The following is a 22808-nucleotide window of genomic DNA, read 5'->3' on the forward strand; positions in this document are numbered from 1 at the left end:
GCGGCGTGTCCAACACTGTCATTCGAGGGTGCTACCTCGCACATTACTGAAATAAAAACATTAAGGTGTTGCGTTAGGTGCACTGATTAATGCGGTGCAGCTGTGCTGAGAACACCAAGGGAGAAGCAGAGTTGGTAAATAAAAAGTTAGGCTGTCTAGGATGCCTCAATGTCCTTCTGTTTAGGGTTATGCCACCACCTTTTGTAGTTCCCGATGCCGACACCACGCGATCACGCGATCACGGGTAAAATACAAAGAAATACACGAAAACAAAATGTAGCCATAGCACAGTCAGCACCACAAACGCGTGCAAGGACACGCTCTTTCATGCGCTTCTGAACAACAACAAAAAAAATAAAAGTGTGGGACAAAATGGCGAGATGTCTCCACCCTAAGCAAAGCGCACGTGAAGGCACCCTAAGGCTCTCCGGTTAATTTACGTAATGTCTTCGTTGAGCATCCTCTTAATTGTTCGGTTACAATACTTGGATTGCAAGTGACGTCTTTGCACCGTGCTGGTGGTCATTCCTACTTGCTCTTATCAAGAAAAACAGATTCGGTGGTGCGACATGCTTGTTGTGGAAAAAGCATGCTCAGAAGCGAGGCACAGTGGCCGATGCTGGGACGTCAATGCAAGCAATGTGTGCCAGAGCAGGCATGTGATCAGCTGCTATGATGTAAGGGGGATCGGTGGCCGAGTAGGAGCGGGGTCGGTGGCCGAATGGGCTAGCACACGCCAGCTGGGAGCACGTGGAGCGCTGCAGAACACAGGGATCCTGGGCTCGATCCCCACCCCTGCCCGGTTCGATCTGGATGAGCATCGTACCAGTACAGTGTACACTGTAATACCAGTGTGCGGTTGTGTATCACTACTGTGTGGTGCATGTTAAAGACCCCTGGCTAGCGGTTGTACTGCACTGTCGCGGAGTAGAGTCAGACGCAGACGCATCGGGTTACAGTCGGCAAGTGAAGTGCTTTATTCAAGCCGCCGATTATATAGACTCGCAACGGAGGAGTGACAGAGTGAGGGGGCGCCACTTGCGACCTCTACATCTCCCCTTCAGGGAAAAAGACACAAACTTGTTGTCTTTATAAATTAAGTCTCCCGGGCGTCTTGATGCGTCGCCCGAAGCGAGAAACTCTGCCCGGTTGCTGAGGGCACACTGGTGACTGCGGCGAGGGTACCGACGCTGTGCCCAGCACTGGGGATTCCGCCAGAGACTGCGGAGACCCAGTGGAGCGTTGTAGGGGTTGCGGAGGCGGCGAAGTAGTATGAGGCACTGGAGGTAGAGTCGATGCAGCTGGAGTGTCGGACACCGGCGAACTAGCAGACTCCACTGCAGGCTGAGATGGTGTAAATGGAACCAGATGACGACGGTTCCGCTCAAGTATGCCTGTGGGCGTCTGCACAACGTACGAGCGAGGTCGTCTTGCTGGGCCCAGGACACGCGCAGCTCCAGCTACATCTGCGAGCCAAACATCTTCGCCCGGAGACAGCGGACGGAGTGGACGAGCGGCGTGGCGCCTGTTACAGTCCTGCGCCAGTCGGCGTCGAGCAGACGAGTCTCGCTGGTGGAAGAGCGCCCTTGGAGGCGTTCGAGGGATCAGGGCCTCCTCAAGCTTCGGTACCGTGGTCTGCAGTCTTCTCCCCATCAAAAGTTGCGCTGGGCTCCATCCGCTTACTCCCGGGGTGTCGCGATAGACGAGCAGGGCCAGGTAGGGATCTTTCGTCTTGGCCAGCAGGTCCTTCACTGTCCGCACCATGCGTTTAGCCTCTCCGTTGGCCTGCGGGTACCGGGGGCTGCTGGTTACGTGATGGAAGCCGTAACAAGCAGCGAAGGAGGCGAAGTCCCTTGAGGAGAACTGCGGCCCATTGTCGGTGACGACCACAGTGGGAATGCCAAAGCGTGCAAAAATGCTCTTCATTGCTGCAATAACAGCCGAGGAAGACGTCGATGATAGGGTAATCACCTCCGGGTAGCACGAATAGTAATCTACCGTGAGGAGGTAGTGACGTCCACCTTCTTCAAACAAATCAGCCCCCCACCCGAAACCAGGGCCTGCTCGGAGTCTGGGAACCCATGAGTGGCTCGTGGCGCTGTACCCGTGTCTGAGCGCAGGTCTCACTGCCGGCCACCAGCTGTTCCAGTTCAGAGTCCAGTGTCGGCCACCACACGGACTCGCGCGCCCGTGCCTTACAACGGCCAATCCCCTGGTGGCCCTCGTGCAGTCTGGTCAGCATGTCACGCAGGAGCACCGCAGGAACCAGGATCCGGTTGTTGTAGAGCAGCAGCCCCTCGCAGACTGTGATGTTGCTCCTCGCGCTCCAGAAGCAACGTAGATGGGCGGAACTTGCGACGCTCGCCGCGGCCACCCACGTTCGCAGAGACAAGCCCGATCCATGCAGGTTCCGTCTTCCTCCTGGTGTTTGCGCAGTTGCTCAAGACCCGGAGCAGTGAGGTCTTGCCATCCCTTCACGATGTTGTTTACGAAGGGCTCTACATCGAGGGAGTCGACACTGGCAACCTGCGTAGTAGCTGGAGCCCGGGAGAGGGTATCGGCGGTGGCAATAAGCTTCCCAGGGACGTAGAGCACCCGGAACTGGAAGCGAAGGAGCCTCATCCGCAGCCGTTGAATTCTTGGAGGGACAAGGTCTAACTCGGCGTTGCCCAGAAGTGTGACTAGAGGCCTGTGATCAGTCTGGACGTCGAACTGGATACCCCGCACGAACTGTTCGAATCGTTCAACTGCCCATGCCACGGCGGGTGCCTCCTTTTCGGTTTGGCTGTATCTGGACTCTGTCGGAGTAAGTGAACGACTTGCAAACGCCACTGCGCGATGCTCTCCGGAAGGTTCCTGCTGCAGGAGAACTGCTCCGAGGCCGTAGGAGCTGGCGTCGGCGGACACAGTCGTGGGGTAGGTAGGGTCGTACCGGGCCATGCAGGCGTTTGAGTTGAGCAGCCCTTTCAGTTTCTGGAACGCTTCCTGCTGTGCAGGACCCCAAACCCATGTACTGGACTTCTGAAGAAGAGCCCGGAGGGGTGCTGTCGTGTCCGACAAGTGGGGAAGAAAACGTCCCAAGTGATTGGCCATCCCCAGCAGTCGTCGCACTCGACTGACATCTGAGGGAGCCTCGAGATCTGCGAGCGCTTTGATCTTCTCCAGATCGGGACTGATGCCTCTGTCGCTGACCATGACGCCCAGGAACTTGACTTCACGCGCCGAAACGACGCACTTGGAGCGGTTGAGCTTGACCCCGGCTGCCTGGAGACGCTGCAAGACGTTGTTCAGGCGACGGTCGTGCTCAGCCTGAGTGCTACCGAAGACCAATATGTCGTCGATCATGTTTACCATACCCTCGAGGCCTCCCAGGACACGGCTCATCTGTCGCTGGAAGTATTCCGGCGCCGAGCAGATGCCGAAGGGGAGGCGTCGGAAGCAGAACCGCCCGAAAGGGGTGATGAACGTAGTCAGTTCTTGGCAGATTTCTGCAAGCTTCACCTGATTGATGCAAGCTCGCTGTTGCGTCGAGTTTGGAGAAGACCTGGGCTTGTCCAAGTTGTCCCAGGGTGTGCTCGACGGAGGGAAGGATGTGTCACTCTCGTAGGACGACCTAGTTGAGGCGGGTCAGGTCGACGCATATTCGGTAGTCGCCAGACTGCTTCGGAACGACGACGATGCCGGAGCACCACTCTGTGGGGCCGTCAACGCGGCGAATGACCCCGTCGGCTTCAAGCTTCGCAAGTTCGCGCCGGACAGCGTCATGGAGTGGAAGGGGAACCCTTCTCGGCGTGCTCAACGAAAAGGGTCGTGTCCCGGGTTGGAGACGGATGACGTACTCCTCTCGCAGTTCGCCCAACCCATCGAAGATGTCTCGGGAAAGAGGCGTGCGCTGCTGTGGCCCTTCAGAGCTTGTGACAGCGTCTGCGAACCGGACGACGCCCAGGGCCTGGATTGCGGGGAAGCCAAGTAATGGCGTGGTCGATACTGGCAGCACGTAGATACGCTGGACTGTTGTCGTTCCCTTCCACGTGAGAGTGGCGTCGAAAGTGCCCAAAACGGTCAACACGTGGTTTCCAGGTCCCGTGAGCTGGCCTTCTGCCGGTTGAAGTTGTGGAGGGAGGCCTGGAAAAGTCTCGGGTACGGCTGTGACTTCGGCGCCGGTGTCGATCTTGAAGTTCACGGAGTGACCGTCGACGGAGACTTGCGTGAACTAGGCTAAGGGGCGCGGCGTCACCGCGTGCAGCTGAAGAGAGTCAAGTCGGTCCCGCTGTTCGCAAACGGCTGCGTAATGACCTTTCCGCTTGCAGCGGCTGCATATGGCGTCCCGTGCCGGGCAGTTCGCACGAGGGTGAGCCGTGCGGCCGCAGTAACGGCAAGGGCTGTCGCCGTCGTGCTTGTCGCGGGCCGCGTGCTTGCCAGTGCGTGTGTTCTTGCTCTGTAGGTTTTTCCCGGAGCGCTGTCGACCCTCGGATTCGTGCTTGCGTGTCTCGGCGACCACGTGGCCGGGAACAGACTCTGCGAAGAGCGTGTCACGTGCACGTCCGGCGTCCTCGTGGACACGAGCCTGGAGGCGGGCTTCGTCCAGCGATAGCTTGGGACTTCGGCAGAGTTTGTCGACGAGTGCCTTGTCGCGAAGCCCCACGACGAAGCGGTCCCTTACGAGTCGGTCTTCAACTGCCGTCGACGCGTAACCGCTTTTCTTGACGAGCGACCGGAGCCCCGTGAAAAACGCGTCCACGCTTTCGCCGGGTTCTTGGATGCGACGATGAAACACGACGCTTGCGTATACCTCGTTGGTAGGATGCACGAAGTGGCGTGTGAAGGCTTCTTTGACGGCGTCGAAGGACAGTAGCGCTTCCGAAGACAGGCCGAATGTCTCGAGTACGCGCCGAGCCTCGTGGGAGCCCATGAGGTAGAGAAGAGTCCGTACCTGGACCTCGTCGGCGGCGTGGTTTAGTCCCGAAGCGAAGCGGAAGTCTTCGAAGACTGTAATCCATTGTTCCCAAGTGCTGGGGTTTGCGAAGTCGAACGGAGGCGGCGACGGGAGGGACGTGTGGGGACTGTCGAGCGGCTGTCCGCTAAGCCTTGTCTCCTGCTGCGTAGCTGGCGTAGCCATGCCGGCGGCCGTGTCGAGCGAGCGAGGCGAGGCGGGGAGGCGAGCGAGCGGGCGGGCGAGCGTTACGCCGCTGTTGTCGTGACCGCTTCTGACACCATGTCGCGGAGTTTAGTCAGACGCAGACGCATAGGGTTACAGTCGGCAAGTGAAGTGCTTTATTCAATATATAGACTCGCAACGGAGGAGCGACAGAGTGAGGGGGCGCCACTTGCGACCTCTACTAAATTGCTCATCTACAGCAAGTGACTCGTCGCAACTTTGAACTGACTGACCAAGTAGAGCAGTATTCACTGGACGCCATATTTGTAGGTGCTGTTTAGAGCGCATGCTCAGAACAAACTCACATTAAGAGGTTGCTAGGACCGGTAATCTTGATGGTGCGGAATGCGCGTTGCAAAAGAGCTGTGGAAACTCGCCATCAGCACGGGCTCAGCAGTCGCGCACACAGCTATGGCTGCCAGTGGCCGAGGGGGCTAGCGTACACCAGCTCGGATACAGTGAACTAGAATAGGAGTAGTGGAAAAATAGCCGGCCTCCAGGTGAGGCGCTTCGTGTAGAGCCTACCAGGTAGTGCTGGTCTTCGATTCCGGAGCACTCCTGCCAGCAAAGTTCGCACCAAGCGTAGCTGTTTTTGATCTTAGCGGTTCATTAGTGTGGCACATGTGTGCTTTATGGGTGTTTCAACGTCTGTGAATTAATGTTTAAAGCTTACTTGGGCAATGTAGTGAAAACCGGGGTAACCACTCTTGCATGCTGGCGCGTAGCGGCGAAAAAAAAAGTTTCCAACTTTGGACGATTGTTCGCCTTCGGAGCTTGCGCAAACAAAATAAAACTGAAAAGAAACTGTACACGAAGGCTCATATTTACCCAAAGTTTTCAGGTATCTGGCATGGTTGCTTTCTTTTAACAGGCGCGAGTTGTTACGGCGCGTCAGGCATGGTCTTTCTGTAGATTTTTTCTTCTTTGTGTTCAGGCTTCTCCTAGCTCCCCGAGAAAGTCTATTTAGATATTCTTACTTCAATGTAGACTAAACGCTACACAGAGGCCTTAGCACTACCAAGCTCAGTTTTCCACCACATTGGTGCTGTTCCGCGATGCTACACCGAACGGATGGCCCCTCGAATTTGAGTGTTCTTTCCATTGAACTAGACGTTCACTTGTTTCCAAATTCATTGAGAGGCCTGAGCAGCCGGAGTCCTCGAGCAGTGGCGTGGTTGTTTTTCCCGCGGCCGCAGTGGGACCAGCGCGTGAACGGAGTTAGTTCACGCGTTCACGAAGACGAAGAAGCAGACGGCAACGAAGCAGACGACAAAGCGAATCTAAAGCGACAAGATGACTGCAACTGCTTTTCTGCGCTTGCTGACGAACTAAGGCATCACAAAAAACACAATCTATCCAAGTACAGACATGAAGGAGAATTCAAGTTGATACCAGGTCGTCCCAAACGATGATGTGCGATGATGTACACGCACCCCAGTCCTATATGCAGCCGGAAGCCATAAAGCGATGACTGCAAGTCGCATGCCGGCGACACCACTTCCGGAATGCGCGCGCCTGCACAGTTCGCTTGGTGACATCGGTCTATTCGCCTTGAGCGAGTACGGAATTGACTCTCCTCCACTTTCCTCTCTTCTCATCGCTAACAAACACCCCCTCTGTTCACCCTTTAGGTGGCAGTGCTGTCGAAGCTCCATGCTCATTAGGCCATTCACACTTCTCTTTTTTTTGCCACGTGATCACGTTCCCTCGCGCATACTGAAGTACAAAGAATGGGGTCAGGTGACAAGAGGAAGGCTTCTGATTGGTCCGGCAAGCGCGTAGCTCCCACCGCACTGTCAGATTAGGGGTAAAAGAAGTATACATAGTAAGAGAGCATAGCAAAGCATTGCCGGGGCAGGGCGACGTGCTTTGGGGACCGCGGATATATCGCAGTGAGGAGGCGGAGAGCTTTCGAAGGGAAGGAGACACGAAATAGTTTTTTATGGTTTCGAATTTTCGTACCTTAAAGCAGGATTTTGCATTTCTACCCCCTTTCTTTTTGCGGACTAAACGCTATGCTGTTAGTAAAATTTCAATCTAAATTCATTTATCCCGGCCCAAAATTGATCTTATGGCCCCTTTAATTAACACACTCGGTCACATACAACCCTCCGCTAAATTTAGCGGAGAAACTGAATTGACATATAGGTTACGTGACGTCAATTTCTACACTTCGGGTACATATCACGAGAAGTTAAGCAACGTGACGTCCATTTCTTCCGCTAAATTTAGCGGAAAATGCAAAAACATATAGCTGTACTGCTAGGACCCATTGTATGTTCCTGCAATCCAGCTAAAGTTGTTTTGAAATTGGCGCGATATTTTTGTGGATAAATTGATGTATAAAAGAGATCATCTGATCCGCCCCACTCGTAAATGCTGCCGTGTTTGTTGGGTCGGTGACGTCCCGCACCCAATGTGCGGCGTCTTCTCGCACTCACTCGGAGTAGCTCTTTCGGCGTCTTACGCTTCAGCTTCCACGTTTGGCAGTGAATATTTCGACATCCACTTAGAAAATAATTTTCAATGCTATTTTGACGCCCGCGACTCCCCTTCTTGAAGATGTAAAATATTTTCAGGCATTTCGACAACATATTTTTTTATTATTTTGACGTTTCAAACTTAGAACATTGGACCTTCGGTACCCCTTTGGAGTCCAGACTGAAAGGCGGTCAAAAGTGGCGGTAAAAAAAAATAAAAAAAAAATATATATGTATAATCTTGCTTTCAGGTAGCGTCGCGGTTCGACACGTATTTTCTGAAAACCAATGTCACGCAGTCGGCTGCTGTTTTTATTACCTTTTCAAAGATCGAATGAAAAAAATCTTTTCTTTTGTGTTTTTTATGAGTGCAGGGCCTTTAGGGGTATTTTGAATAAGTAAATAAATAAGTATACCAATTAGTTATCAGGCCGCACTTAACGTTTGCTTGGCTGTGCCCAACAATACAGAATGCGGCACCGCTGCTTTTCATGATCCATTTCACGTGTTTTATATGCGAGCTGAATGCCGTGTCTTAAAATTTGCAGGTGATTGGAAAATGCATGCATCTCGTACAACCACGCCAGAAACTTTGTTCGTTCGCACCCATTAAAAACATCAAGGAGGCAATGCCTGCATTCGCAACCTTTTATTTAACATCCTGATTGAAAATCTAATCTAAACAACGAACTCACGAAACCCGGTTAAAAACAGGGCAGGAGCCAGATGCAAAGCGAGTCTGCAACCACACGAAGACGCGCGTGCACGATATGGAGGCACAAAAAGCGTGCCTGATTTCTTAGTGTAAAACCTGGTTCAGACAGTTGCGTTTGACTGCGTTGCGGCTGCGAAAAACCAGGACATCCCTGCTGCTTATATTGCGTGCCAAGATGATTTCTTGAATTCGAGTCCACACTTCATACGAAGCACAGATGTGCCGGTTACTCGCTTTCGGTTCTCGACGCAACGCAGTCAAACGCACTCAGACGAAAGTGTCTGAACCGCCTTTACGTAGTGTACGCACTTTCATTTGTTACGTGCAGGCAAGACAGAGGGATATTCAGCTCGCCTTTGTTTTAAGAGAGATGCGTGCCGATATGACACGCGAGCTCAGCTCAGAACATCGCCACCGGCGTCATGTCCGACAGGATCAACTGTCGCCAGCCAGTCCCACACTCACGCTGAATAAGACACTTTCAGTGCAAACTTTTTAGGCACGCAACACACGAATTCTTCAAGACGTCAATACTACACCGACTACACCATCAGACGAGTAAATCTGTACGCACGACGTCGTTCACTTCAACCGGAAAAAGCTACACGAACGACGCGAAACTTATTGGGTCTCGTATAAAAAGAATTTTCAAAACGAGATTCTGAAGCTGTAGCGTAGCTTAGTGGAAAGGTGTCCGCTTCATGTGCAGCTGACCCAGTTTCGATCCAGAGTAAGCATACTTTTTTTTTGTCCTACCTTTAGCGATATTTAAGACATATCTTTTTTACAATTATCACTGAAAAAAAACACAACCTCAACAACAAATCTTGTCGAGAAAATGTCGCTGAACTAAATGGTATGGGTCTCCTTTTCCGGAGGTGCAATGGGAGATAGCGGAGATTGGGTTGCCGGCTAGACGCCGCGAAGCGGCGTGTACGACGGGGCCGAGGGGGTTAAAAGTTTTGTAATAATCAGGCGCAGACTGTCGCCGCTAACGAAGGCTGGGGGGAGAGGGGGGGGGGGGGGTGGGGTTAGCACGCTCCTCAGCGATACACGCGCCGTCCGAAAAGGGTAACCCAAATGGCATGAGCTCTCCGCGTCGTGGGCTTAGCCATTTCCGGTCAAGGTGCACGACGACTCCCATCAGAAACTACACAGAATGAAACCACACAACGGCTACCACTGCGACGGCTGCATTGCAGTGTGGCGTCGAAATAATAAAGTCACTATTTCGACGTCTTACGGAAGTGAAATTACAGACGCGAAGTATCTTTCAGATGTTTTGACGGTGGACGTTGAAATAGTCCCTACCTCCACGTTTACCTTCCCCGTATCGTGCACGCGGTTTCGAGACGGTGCCGTCCACGGCATCACTCGCTTTGTCTGGGTCTTCGACATTGATCGCAGCAGCAATGAGAGTGGTGTTATCAAAATATGTTAGAAGGTAGTCATTTGAACTTCGACCTGCTCGCTGCCAGCTCCAGCGACGACGACGAGATCGTCAGGGACGAACTCTCCGTCGCCCTCGACGATGCACGTGCGTGCAGCGTGGAAGAGGAGTGCAAATGTATTCTCGTCTCCAGCTCGTTTCTCGCCCTCCTACGGCGGAAAAGGGAAACGTTCTAGCGAGGGTCCCCCGGTTCTCCTGCTCAACGGGCACGGCGGAACTGCCCGCGATCATGACTCGCGAAATGCCATCTGTGAATGGAAACAACACGTTTCACTGTCCGTCCCAATGTAGTGTTTCAGCCGTATAAAAGCAGGCGCTGTGCGTTTGCGTTAGAGTTGCGAGCTCCACGCTGCGCACGCACGTCGTCGTCATGGTCGAATACAAGACCGCAATTTCGGGCTCTGCGCACACGCAGTGTGGAATACGCAACGCTAACGCAAACACACATCTCGTATACGCTATACTAAAACCGTTTTTTAACCGACTTTCGACGCCAACGAAACGTGCTGCAGTAAGCAGACGTGCAAGCGTGTAAGCGTTCCTTCGACCAGAAAAGGCTGAGATTGGCAAAACGACGGTGCGTAAAAATTAAAGAAATAAAATTCACTGAGAAGCTTATTAATTAAAAAAAAACTTACTTTTATTTTGGGGCATTTGGTCCGGAAGGATTTGCGGCGACTTTGGAAGTTTGGCCGAGGGTCAAACGTCGCGACTTTGATAGCTCCATATGCTTTACCCACAATTAATGTAATTTTATATAGATTTTCAGATTATCCAAAATGTTTGATTTGATTTTAGACTATTTTTTTTATTATAACTTGTTATAAACAAGTGCTGCAATTTGCACCAATGATGAAAATTTGCCCACTTTTGACTGCCATACTTGTTCGCCTGTTTAAGCTTAGGTGATAAGGAACACATTATATTAGAGTTTACGTATTAAAATATCTAAATTGTATTATATTATTATTAATATTAATAATACAAATAGAGGTAATGCAGGCCCCCAATAAGCGCCACGATCACAAAAAATACGCTATTTAACCATAGCAGTATTTCCAGAAAGTTCTAGTTTTGTTTTATTTTTAGCATATGTTGTTCATGATATTTTTTATTGTAGAAGGGATGGCGCGGCGTCAGTGGGGAAGCTTCCCTTAGTGAAAAGTCGTTCAAAATCAGTATACTGAAAGTATACTAATAGTGAACTTGGGGTATGTACTGAAATCGTACTAGTTTCGCACTTTTATGAAACAAAATAGTATAGTTTTAGTACACCCCAAGTACATATTGTCACGGGTGGTGACCAAAAACAATAAATAAACAAGGAGAAATAAACGTTTAATGTGGCGAACTTGTGCCAAAAAATAAAAAGGTACAAAACGTAATAACAGAGCGTCGCGGGCGTCGAAGTCGGCGTGACAGCAGAGTCGAACGCTGGGGCGAGACTGAATGCAGATCGCCACGCGGAGCCCCTTATGTACACGTGTGGGCTTCTGGAATAATCGGCGTAGAAGGTTCGGCGTGTAGAACATTCCGACCTCGAACAAGCAACATGGTTCTCGAATTTACCAGAACATTACTTTACAGAGTCAACAAAAATGTGCCTCCGCGGCCAGGAATCGAACCCTGGCTTTCAGCGTGGAAAGCAAGCGCGATAAGCGTTAGGCCATGCGCGCGCTGCCTACTTGGCCAGCTGCGCGCGCGGCAATATGTAGTATACCATGAGTGCACCTCGATTGTACCTTTAGCATACTATAAGTGCACGTTTAGTACACTACATGTATGCTTTTAGTGTACTAAATGTACACTACCAGTACATATATAAGGAGTGTCCCAAATAACTTGCACCAAACTTAAAACAAAAAAAAAAAACAAAAAAAAAAACGGAGCGTTCTGCGGGAGTGAAACCAACTGCACGCTGTTAGAAAGTCTCTTGCGAAAGTGCACGAAATTGTTTTAGTGCGCCTATTTATTTAATTAAGAGTAACAAGCTAGCTTTTGAAATCTTCGTTTAAAAGCCGAGGTGTGAAATGGAAAGTTGTAGAGCGCATTAAGAAACACCCAATTAAACCATTTTCAACAATGTGCACTTTGCATGCTCCTTTTTCCTAGCCTTCAAAAAAACGCCCGCGAAATACAAAACAAATACCGCGTGACGATTCGCTTCCCCAATCAGGGCGTTCGAGCGCGCCGCGAATGTGCGTTCTTTGAAGGCCGGAAAAAAGCACGAAAACGTATTATGTTTCAAACACTTTAATTGGGTGTTTCTCAATGCGCCCTGCAACTTTACAATTGACATCTTGGCCCTTAAAAGAATATTTGAAAGGTTAGCTCATTAATCTTAGTTATTTACATACCCAGGCGCATTAAAAAAATCTGTGCACTTTCTCAAGACGCTTGCTCACGACAGTCGATTTCACTCCTGCAGAGCCCTCCGGTGTTTTTTTAAGTATGGTGCAAGTTATCTGGGACGCCGTGTATGTCGGGCGTTCTGAATGGAAAGAACGGTCTCAAATTAACCAGAAAAATCGGCGCCTGCATTTAAAAACCTGACTTTTCAAAGGTGTTTCTTTGAACGGCTGTATTCCAACCTGTGAAATTTCATGTCATACAGCTCCCTTCTCGTGAAATGTTAAGAAACGCCGTTGACAACCCAATTGATGATGATAATGCAGAGGCGCCACCATTGGGAGATGTACTCTTAAAAATGAGTCTGGAAATTAACGAGGAAATCTTTCCTCGTGAAATCGACGTACCGGCGTCTTCTGAAACTGTGTGAGGAAAGCCATAAAGAAGAGGTGCACAGCATTTTTCAACTGAAAGTATGCATGTGTAGCATACAAACATTATGATCAGTGTTCTTCGCGTAATTGATAAGACAGAAATTGAAATCCTACTTATCACTTTATTCAAGTTTCCGAGCCTGCCTCACTGTACACTCTCCTTTGTGATGATGGTATGATATTACATCCTGCGTAAAAAAAGAAGAGAAAATTACCCTATGCCACTCTATGATATAACATCACATAATTCGTTCAAAGGAACACTATGTGAGGAATGCAAGATAGTAACAACTTCATCCTGACAAAAGGGCGAGGAAAATCGGACAATATCGTTTCTGAAAGCCTGATATGTTAGACATTGGTGGTGTGCCTTCTTTGCATGCCCAGGGCTATGCTACAGGTAATAGTGTTCATTGCAGGGCACAACATTTATTACCTCAAATTTTAGGCACCATAAAGAAAAAAAAGAAAAGATTCAAGATTGCAGCTTCTACTTCTTAAGCATATGGATTGATGAAGGCCACAACGAAAACATCTGAGAATGGCCAATTTCAGGGCTGTGTGTGCTAATAATAAAATTGTATTTTAGAAGTTTAGTATAATACGGTATTCGATATTGGTTTCAAGATTAATTGTACTACTGTAAACGACCTAATTTTCGCGAAGGCTTAGTTTTTGCAAGTATATCGAAATTGCTCAAAATTGGTCATGCAAAAAAGTAACCCCATGGATACGAATGCATTGAACATTACTCCTGATTGCAAAATTTTGTACCTGGAAAGTATTCTCAACACTAACACTTCATAAAATGAATAAATATTGAGCTCGCGCAAACAAAGTCGTTTATGCCATTCAAACCTTTCAAAGCGCTCGCTGAGTCACCATTGCGATGGACTTGCTTTGTTCAGTGCGCTTCTCCGCATGTGCCAGCTTGCGCTGCAGAAATTAGTTCTGGATGGAATCCCAAGAATAGGGGGACATACACACTTTTTGATAAAATAGAATCTAAAAATGTTCACGTCGAATGGCTTCCCAGGAGACTTCTCGGGTCCGCATGCACTGTTACTCCGCAACAAGCAGGCTCTCTTGGGATGACAATAAAAAACCCGGCGCCCTGAACGCTGTTCGAACTAGCACTCGGGAGAGTTGAAAAGCCTGTCAAGCGCTCGCTATTGGGATAGGCCGCTTACTTACGGTGGCTTCATACCTGTCTGCTCGATGCATCATCCAGCCACCCATAATAGAGATCAGTGGACGGACGTCACTTTTACTCTTGTGATGCACGTCCCTGCAGGTTCCTATAGGTTGCAACTTGCTAGCAATCTGAGTCAGGCCTGCAGCCCAATTCAACTATTTTAGACGTATAGGCAGCCACATTTTCCGTGTACCTGAATGAAGCTCTAACACAGAGGAAACAAAATGATTGGCTCTTTTTGTATGCACCCTTTTCTTTTGCTGAAAACATACATACAAGTCACACGCTATTAAACATTCAGTGGTACGGCTTAATTTATCATGAGCACTTTTTTTATACAACTTCGAGCTTTCAGAGAAAATATTCAATATAACAGGTCGGACATAAATGGTTGCTATGAACTATCCTATGCATTACCTGATATCATCAAAGCATTAGAGCAGGGTAGGGCTGTACTGCATCAGTTACAAATTTGTATCCAATTAAAAGTTGGCATTATTTAATTTATTACTATTGTCTATTATTCTTTCACAAAGAATAACTGGGCGAGTTGGTACGTTGGTAGTCTTTCAACTCCATCGAATATTCAGGTCCTTTTAGCATTTTTTTCTTGCTTTTGCTTTTTAGTAGCGGCTTTCGCCACCACTAAGAAACGTGACATCCAAACTCACTTTATTTACATCACACAATCGTAAACTTGGAAAGCGTGCCGCTTCGGCATACGCAAAGAAACCGCGCGTCTCTACGGCAAAGGTATCGGCACAGGCAAGAAATCATGCTGCTCGCTCTTGTAACGTTTTTCTCGCTCCCGCTTTATGAAACAAATCGTTGGCGAGCTGTTGGGACCACACGTCCAGAACTAGCATAACCTGTGATTGCTTGAACTGCCGTCAGACTGCACTTGAACGCACTGCAAAAGCGTCGTCGGGCGAGCGTCGCAGGAAGGCGCCCGGAACAGGACCTCGGCTGGCCCTCGGTTCCGCCGCACGCGAATCTTTCTCACTCTGCGGAGAGAATCATACATTTTTAAGATACGCTCGTTTCGAATAACGAAATAATACCGGGTAGGGCATAGTTAGAATCAAGCATAGCTTAGCAAGCACACGGTACACGATAAAGTTTGAGAAGTTGGCCATGACTGTCCGCCCCTTACTTGCGTTGGTAAAACGCAGCGTTTCCCACCGTCCCAGCTCTCAGTAATCGCTTGCTATTCTTGAACACGGTATTCGTAAGTAAGATATCTAAAATATCTGCTAAAACAGCTAAAACGTAAAAAGGAAGCGATGCTCGAAGCCTCCGCAGCTCCAGCGGCGGCCGAACGGAAGCTGGTTGCAATAGCGATGGCCTTGCGCAGTCTTCAAAAGTCTATTTTTTGTTCTTTGTTTTTTTGAAGACAAAACTAAGGAAATCAATATATATAATATTAATAATCACGTCACTATATTAATTTTGTAAAAAATTAACAAATATTGAGTCAATCTTATGTTTTATCTAAACTTTAGGTTTTCGTTTTCAGTGCAAAACCGAAACTATCTCAAGCAATTTCTCCTTCGTCGCCAAGGCTATTCTGATTCATCTGCGCATGCTTGCACTCCTGGTATTTCGGCTTTTCTGGAAGGCGCGGATCTCGCGGCCAATAAATAACGAAAGCAACCTCATATTTTGAAACAATGAGCTCCAGCATCACATTTTTAATGGTCTGCAGTGAAATGAGAAATGAAGCATGCCTTTGTCGCAATATGTCAGCTATACCCGGTGCTATTTTTTAATCAACAGGTTTTTAGAAAAAGGAGGCTCACTGCCACGTTGATTCAGTCTTCAGTGTGTTGTGCGACTCGGCGGACCTTACATGGGTGGATAACCGTGGCAACATTTTTATTAATGAACTAAAATCCGTAAATTATCTTTTTTTACTTTGCTGTTTTAGAGGTAGAGCCTAACCCAATCAAAACTATTCGCGAAACAGCAAGGTGCTTTAAGATACTTATTTATCAATTTTTGCACTTTCTTCCCCCGATTCAAGAACCACGATCGGCAGGGGCGGGGAAAGTGGAGAGTGACTTAGCGGTTTTGACATGGCATGTCGGTGATGGCATGTTTGTTTGTGTTAACGAGAACTTCTCATATTGGAGTTCCATGCATTATTTAATTTTCTAGTGAAGTTACAACCCTCATAAAGTGTTGTCGCTTTCAGCATGAACAAACGTGCACCCTTTTGACAGCGTGCTTTTGATGGATGCTACAGCATCACACTTCCAACGGTGCGTCCGAAGCGATACGTAAGCATAACATCGTGCACACTGTCCAACGCGCAGTTTTTTAATCAAGCGACGAAAGGCAGACGTTTAGCTATAAACAACCCAAAACTCGTCGCCTTTTCGCAAATTGTTTCAGTTGGGCTAGAGTTTATTTTTAGCCCCTTTAAAATTGAAATTTCAACATGGTCAACTGCACTGTCAATTAAAAAAGTTAATTAGACAACGTACTGTAACGTTTATTTACTCATCTAATGTTCGCCGAGCCCCGCAAATATTGTGTGAAAACGGCATCGGCCTATCTATCGCGTTTTTAACGTGTTGATGTTAACAATCGCACTATACATATATATATATATATATCCGTTACTATAATTTTAGTACGCCGACTGCAAGCACTTAAAGTAGACCTTTAGTATACTTGAGTGCACTTCTTGTATACTGATTTTGAACTACTTTTTACCGCGGGCACTACGATTCTACTACATGTACTAGTTTTGTACGGACGAGTATACTTTCAGTACACCACCATTTTTACTGGAAGTATACTTTAAGTACACCTAAAGTATACATTCAGTACGAAAACCTCACTGAAAGTATACTTTTAGTATGCTTCAGTACACTTCGAGTATACTGATTTTGAACGACTTTTCACTAAGGGTATCAACACTGATTAACTGGCCAATATATTTTGAAATGCCTGGATCGAACTTGTGTGTCACAAAATAAAGTTCGCGCGAACAACTTCTTTGGCTCAATAATTGCGCTGTGGGACACATGTTGAGTTATGAAAGAATACGGAATTACCATCCATACCGAAAAATTAAACCCAAAAGAGGTTAGTTTCGGTTTCGTTCCAGAATTAAAGCGCGTCTTCTGGCGCAAATATTACGCTAGACACCGGTTTTATTTTTAGGATAAAGAGGTGACCTGCGCTGGTAACATACTAGTTACCTCGTATAAGCAGGAATAAGTTGTGTGGCTCAGTGAAGCCAGGACCCTAGATAGTCTCAGCAACTGGTATACCGGCACGCATCTCAGACTCTCACTGTAACCGCGATGTTGGAAAACGAGTAACACCCCTGTAGTGAATTGGAGTCGCGAATAAACGATTGCAACGACCAGCCGCCGCTATACACGCTTTCAGGCAGCCGTGCAAGGGCGCCGCCATAACCGGCCTTCAGTTTTTGTTCCCTCTCATTCCGTTCGCTCCACTTCATCATTACCACAGCAGGAAAGGTTAGTGCCATTTTAAAGGGGCCCTGCAATCATGTTTAAGCGTCTATTGTTTTTGCGGTTTCCACGTCTTTTGGGGTTCGGGCAAGCCAGCAGGCACGGAGAGAGTAACTAAATATCAATGCGTCATATTTTAACCGAACGACGAGAAAACCTCCTCCACCGACGAGGGCGACCCGCGGTACCGAATGCGCGCAAAATGTGACGTATTTGGTCCTGGGCTTACTACTGGTCAGAGCCGCTAAAAGCTCCTTTTTGGTCGAAATACAAAATATAAGTGGCGCGAAACGTTTCAGTTATTTATAAAAGTAGTTTTTGTTCAGTATTTTAGATCAGATCAGAAAAGAAACGAATGCAGTTTATAAAGTACGGAAACAAGAAATGACCCGTCGACATACCCGCCACCAAGCGGTGGAAAAGGCGGCGCATACTAGAGAGGAGTAGTGGGATCAGCCGCCGACACGCGAAAGGTCCCGGATGTACGCGGCGGCGCTGTGGTCGTATGGACAGGAGGATCCGACCAGCTCCGAGCGCTCCGAAGGCCTTCGGCGAGAAGCTTTGTCTTGCGGTTTGGCCGTTTCGCGGTATGGCAGCGCGAAGTGGCTCACATTCTGAACTGATCTTTATCCCGTGTTTGCTGTTGTTTGTGGCTAATGAAGTGTCATGCCGAATTAGTGTTTAATCGCGCAGCAAATGCAATGAGAGCCGCTCTGGCTGCCCGCTGCGTACAGCCTATCCAGAACATGATTTAGTGGCGCCCTCTCGCGCCGTCGACACGGAGTGCGTCAGCCGTGAACACTCGCTGAGCTCACTACCCCTCCTCTAGTTCACGGCCGCTCAAGCAACCAAGGACGTCATGAGGGAGTTTAATTTTTGCGTGTTTTTGTAATTCTAATTTGCCTATAACTTTTAAAATAAAGCGAATTTCGAGAAAATAAAAGTTTCAGTAAGTTACTACGTTCAGTGAGCTCAGGTTTGGTGCAAATTAAAAACCAGTAAAAAACTCCTTGCAGGGCTCCTTTAACTGTTACTGTGTCCTTCACCCCAGCATAGGCCCTTGTGCAGACTCGTCAACGCCCGCCTCAGTCGCTCGGCATCTCGGTAAGACAAGAGAAGGTCGGCTATGGTGGCTCAATCTGGCGCACGCTGCAAGTGCCTATATGTCTCGTATTGTGTCGGAAAGCCCGTACAATTACAAGCTTCCCAAAGCTATATCCACGCGCACGCCGCACGAGCTTGCACGTATGAGGCACCAGTAGAGGCACCATGCTTGGAATCGTCTGTTCTCTGGAGTAGCCAAGTATCGCGAGAGTGTGCGATCGTACCGTGGCGAGGCGAGCTTGGGCGTGCATGGGGGCGCCTAGATTGAGAGAGCGTTCGACTAAATATGACAATCACGTGGTTTATGGGTACCATTACGTGACTAACTAGAACAATGTTGCTTGGTCGCCAGACGAAAGGAATCCACATTCGTAAATTTATTATTGCAATTACTAGAACTCTAAAAACCGCGAAGCTTGGTGTATATACGAAGTAACCCATGAGTATTCGATTTCAAGGATAACCTATCTGTTTAATTTTCATATCCTAACCCATTTAGAAAGGCATTTCCTGCTTTGAAACCTCGCATATCTGAAAACGATGCTACAGGTGGTATTGCTTGGTGACTCAAACGGCCCAGCTGCTGTCGTCGTTCCACTGTATGCTAGGTCGTCAGGTGGTTACGCCCAAACCCGCAGCTGCAACATTGCGATCGTGTGACCGAATGCACGGAGAGAAATCTAGGGATCAGTACTGGTGGTTTCCAGTTTTCTTAACATCTAATTGGTACGTTTAGCATTCGATAAAAATATCTAGCTTATTCTAAAAGTAACTTAAGTATTCAAACCCTGCCTGTGTCAAATGACGACCGCGAACCGGGCGATATGTAATATGGTCATAGCCACCATAGTGCTGGTGCCGGCGATGATGAGCGATTCTCCAGTTGACGTGGGCTTCTTCTGGCATGTGAGTGACCTGCACTACGACAAGGACTACGCCACTAACGGGACTCGAGATGCCATGTGCCACTACAGCCCCAACCAGACAGAGCACGATGATATCGGGCCCTATGGGGATTCTAGGTGCGATGCGCCCAAGTTGCTGATCGAGTCTGCGTTCAGTGCCATGCGGGATATTCAACCTGAACCTGATTATATACTTTGGACGGGGGACAACCTGCCTCACCTCCCGGATATTCCCTGGTCGGAAGTGTACTCAGAAACTCGCTGGCTCGGGGAGGTGCTTAGCCGCTCTTTCCCAAACTCCCCTATCGTGCCCACACTGGGAAATCACGACTGCTCTCCACCGAACGACATGCGCCCGGACAATATGTCTAAGTTCCTCTCTGAAGCCGACTTCAAGAGCCTCTTGCCCTCATCTGCCTGGGGAACCTTCGAGAAGGCGGGATACTACAGTTGGACTGTGAGTGGTACCCTTCGACTTGTGTGCCTCAATACCGTGCTTTGGTTCACAGGCAACTTGGCTCCGGTTGTCAATGGCAGCGACGAGCAGCTAGCCTGGCTGCACATGCAACTGCAGCAAGCGCAAGAGCTGGGTGAAAAGGTATATATTTCTGGCCACGTGGCACCAGGTTTTAACACCCGCGTCTTCGCTTCAGATGTCGCCGTCACGGAACTTTTCCGTGACGACATTAACGAAATGTACCAGGACCTGATTTCGAACTTCTCTGACACAGTAGCGGGACAATTTTTCGGCCACCTCCACGGGAACTCTTTCGTGCTCATTTCGGATGCCGATGGGCAGACAGTTAACTCTGCTCAGGTGACAGCGTCGGTCACTCCGTGGACACCGACAGTCCGCGATCACTGGAGCGTGTCTGTGCCTACTCAGCCGATGGTGCGCCTGTACAAGTACGACCGTCATTCGGCACGACTGCTCGACTACACTGTCTACTACATGGACCTGGACAAGGCAAATTTGCGCTCACAAAATCACACCACTTGGGGCGCTCTATACACGTTGACGACGCAGTACGGCGTGCCTGATGCCAGCACCGCTTCAATGGTGGCGATCGCTGAGCGGTTGAGGAGTGATTCCTTGTTCTTAGACATGTATATCAAGCTCGGCAAGGCCTTCAAGGACGTTGTCCCCTGTGATTCTTTCTGCCGCAGGGTACAGTTGTGTGCCACGCTCGCAGCAAGAGCAGTGTATCACGCGGCGTGTCTTCAGCTTGATCAGGGCAATGAGTCTCAAAAACCGCGGATTTCGATTTTGGTGGCTGTTCTGATTGGGGTACTCGGGTTAGTGTTTATCGGTGTTTCCATAGTGATCCTGCTGCGCTATCAACGAGGGCGCATGGTGTGGAGCCCCTCATGAAGTCCCATTCAGACTTGTAAATGGCCCATTCCCACACTTGCGTTTGACTACAACCAACTGACACAAGACCGGTATTTAAGCCTCTTCTAACGTCTTACGACCAGCTCCGCAGCAGCGCATTCGATCATAAGTTGTTGCAAGAGGCTTAGAAAATGGTCTTGTCTCAGTCAGTCGTTCTCGATTGCAAGTGTGTGAACGAACTTAAAGTCTCACTGCAGAAGCAGCTTGCAGGAAAGAAGAACATCAGCGAACGAGAGCTTTGCATTTTTTTTGACATACCTAGATTGGGCATAAAGACCCTAGTACGCAAGCGAGGCCATTTTCCACTGCTCCGCTGTCCTCTGGGTGGAATCTTATGTTTGCTAATGGAGAAGATTTATAAGACACCTCGTTACATGCCTGGCCTCGTTGTTTGCTTCCAGTCCTCCTACAGGGAGAACTGGCGTCAAACGAGCCTCTGACTGCACACCTGCGACACGCAATTAATATAAATATACACTGCGCACCGTAGAGAGGGATCTGCCTTTTTGAAAGACATAAACACTATGGGTTTTCAGGTCTTGTTTGTTTTTATAGGAAATTGAACTCATCGGGCTAACAGACGACATGTACACGTTACTGTAAAATTAACTCAAAACTGTTACTCGCTACTCGCTGAAGATTTGAATAAGTACTTCACTTGTTACTGAGATTAAAAGAAAAGAAGTGCTAAAGATTAAAACTAACTGTTACTTTGAGGTTATTGAATGTGTCTTTTCTTTTTTTAAAGTTATAGCCTCTTTCTAAAATCTTGCGTTTTTAATAATTGCGTACGTTTTAACGCCTTCAGGGACACACTGAATTGCCGCACTACCGATATGTTAAGTGCGGTTATAAGCATTTGTTAAGTGTGTGTCTAGAAACGTAAACATGACAGAAATGCATTTACTCGATTATTCGATCCTTTGACGCTCTGCCTAGTTGGTGACATAGTTGCTGACACCGAGAAAGGAAATGCTCTTCCCGAAACGTCTGTGCATTAAAGTCTTATTGTTACTCAAATTTCTCTCACGTGCTTTAGAAAAATAAAATGTTTAACTAGAACTTTTTTTTTTACTTTTAATTCGCGGGCATGCAACTGAGGGGACGGAGACGTTAGGGTGCCCTCCGTGTCGTCTACGTTATATTTGTTTTTGTAATAAAGTGGAAAGGTTCCTTCCTAGGTGAGAACACGTTGAACTTGAACTTTTCCCTGAAATGTTATTTGGAGTCCACTAATCGGTGAAAAAGGCAGCTCGGTGTCATTGTCGAGTTACTTTTATTTAGTTCGTGGGAAAACCGAGTGCGGGGGTAAACTTTGCTAATGTCTGGTGTACAGTACGATGAGTTTGAACGACCTAGGTAAAGGTAGAAACTTGACTCCTCGGACGTGGAGAAGAAAGGTGGAATCGCAAGCAGGGAACTTTATGTTTGCGTTTTTCCTCTTGTACCTTAGATGAGCTCGCCTGCATGCCCTGTTTTAAACTAGGTTCGACCGGATTCAAGTGTAGAATGTTTCTGTTCGATCGAAACTGGACAGGGCAGATACACATAACGTGGAAGAGAACGCCTCAAGCTGTGAACGGAGCGAACCTCGTTTGTTTGCTTAGTTGAATGCTTACAAGAGAGAACCGATCAGAAATACAGAGTTCAATGAATATGTTCAGCGATAACTGTGGCTATGCAGACATACCTCGGGCACTAATTCTTATTGCATATCTGGCGTTTTCTCGCCGCGAAGGTGGCAGGCGCGGGCTGGGGTGAAATCCAGGTTGGGGAACTGGTGTTGTGCACGTTTCCCGCCAGAAGTAGCTGAATACCGTTGCTCGTTACTCTGACAAAAAGTAACGGAAATACGTTACTTCTTTCTTTTCTTCAAAAGTAACTAATTTGTTTTCTCGTTACTAAAATGTAACTTGGTACATCATGTTACGTACAAGTATGGGCAGCGAGAGAGAGCGAACCCGTTTAAAATTTCCAGATCACTATCTGTAAGATAGTGCTTTGGTGATGCATCGGGGCTCCTGACATTTCTTGGTTTAATATTATTACCGACGCTCCTTGAAGTATACTATCGCCTAAGTTATAGACTCAACGTTTGTGCGGTTTACTTCTAGTAAACCATTAAATAACGAGCCTA

At 48.2% G+C, this 22808-nt stretch overlaps 1 protein-coding gene across 1 annotated transcript; it reads left to right on the forward strand.

Moving 5' to 3' along the window:
- Nucleotides 1-18990: 18990 nt before the first annotated feature.
- On the forward strand, nt 18991-21691 carry LOC8035376 (acid sphingomyelinase-like phosphodiesterase 3b). Its single transcript, XM_002411253.5, has one exon. The coding sequence runs from the start codon at nt 19175-19177 to the stop codon at nt 20648-20650; it is 1476 nt and encodes a 491-aa protein (XP_002411298.3). The 5' UTR covers nt 18991-19174; the 3' UTR covers nt 20651-21691.
- The last annotated feature ends 1117 nt before the right edge of the window (nt 21692-22808 follow it).

This window comes from Ixodes scapularis, unplaced genomic scaffold (assembly GCF_016920785.2).
Source record: "Ixodes scapularis isolate PalLabHiFi unplaced genomic scaffold, ASM1692078v2 PGA_scaffold1__304_contigs__length_218370807, whole genome shotgun sequence".
NCBI lineage: Eukaryota > Metazoa > Arthropoda > Arachnida > Ixodida > Ixodidae > Ixodes > Ixodes scapularis.

Excerpts from the sequence above, each read along its gene's own strand:
- LOC8035376 (XM_002411253.5), top strand. The coding sequence starts at position 19,175 with ATGACGACCGCGAACCGGGCGATATGTAATATGGTCATAGCCACCATA.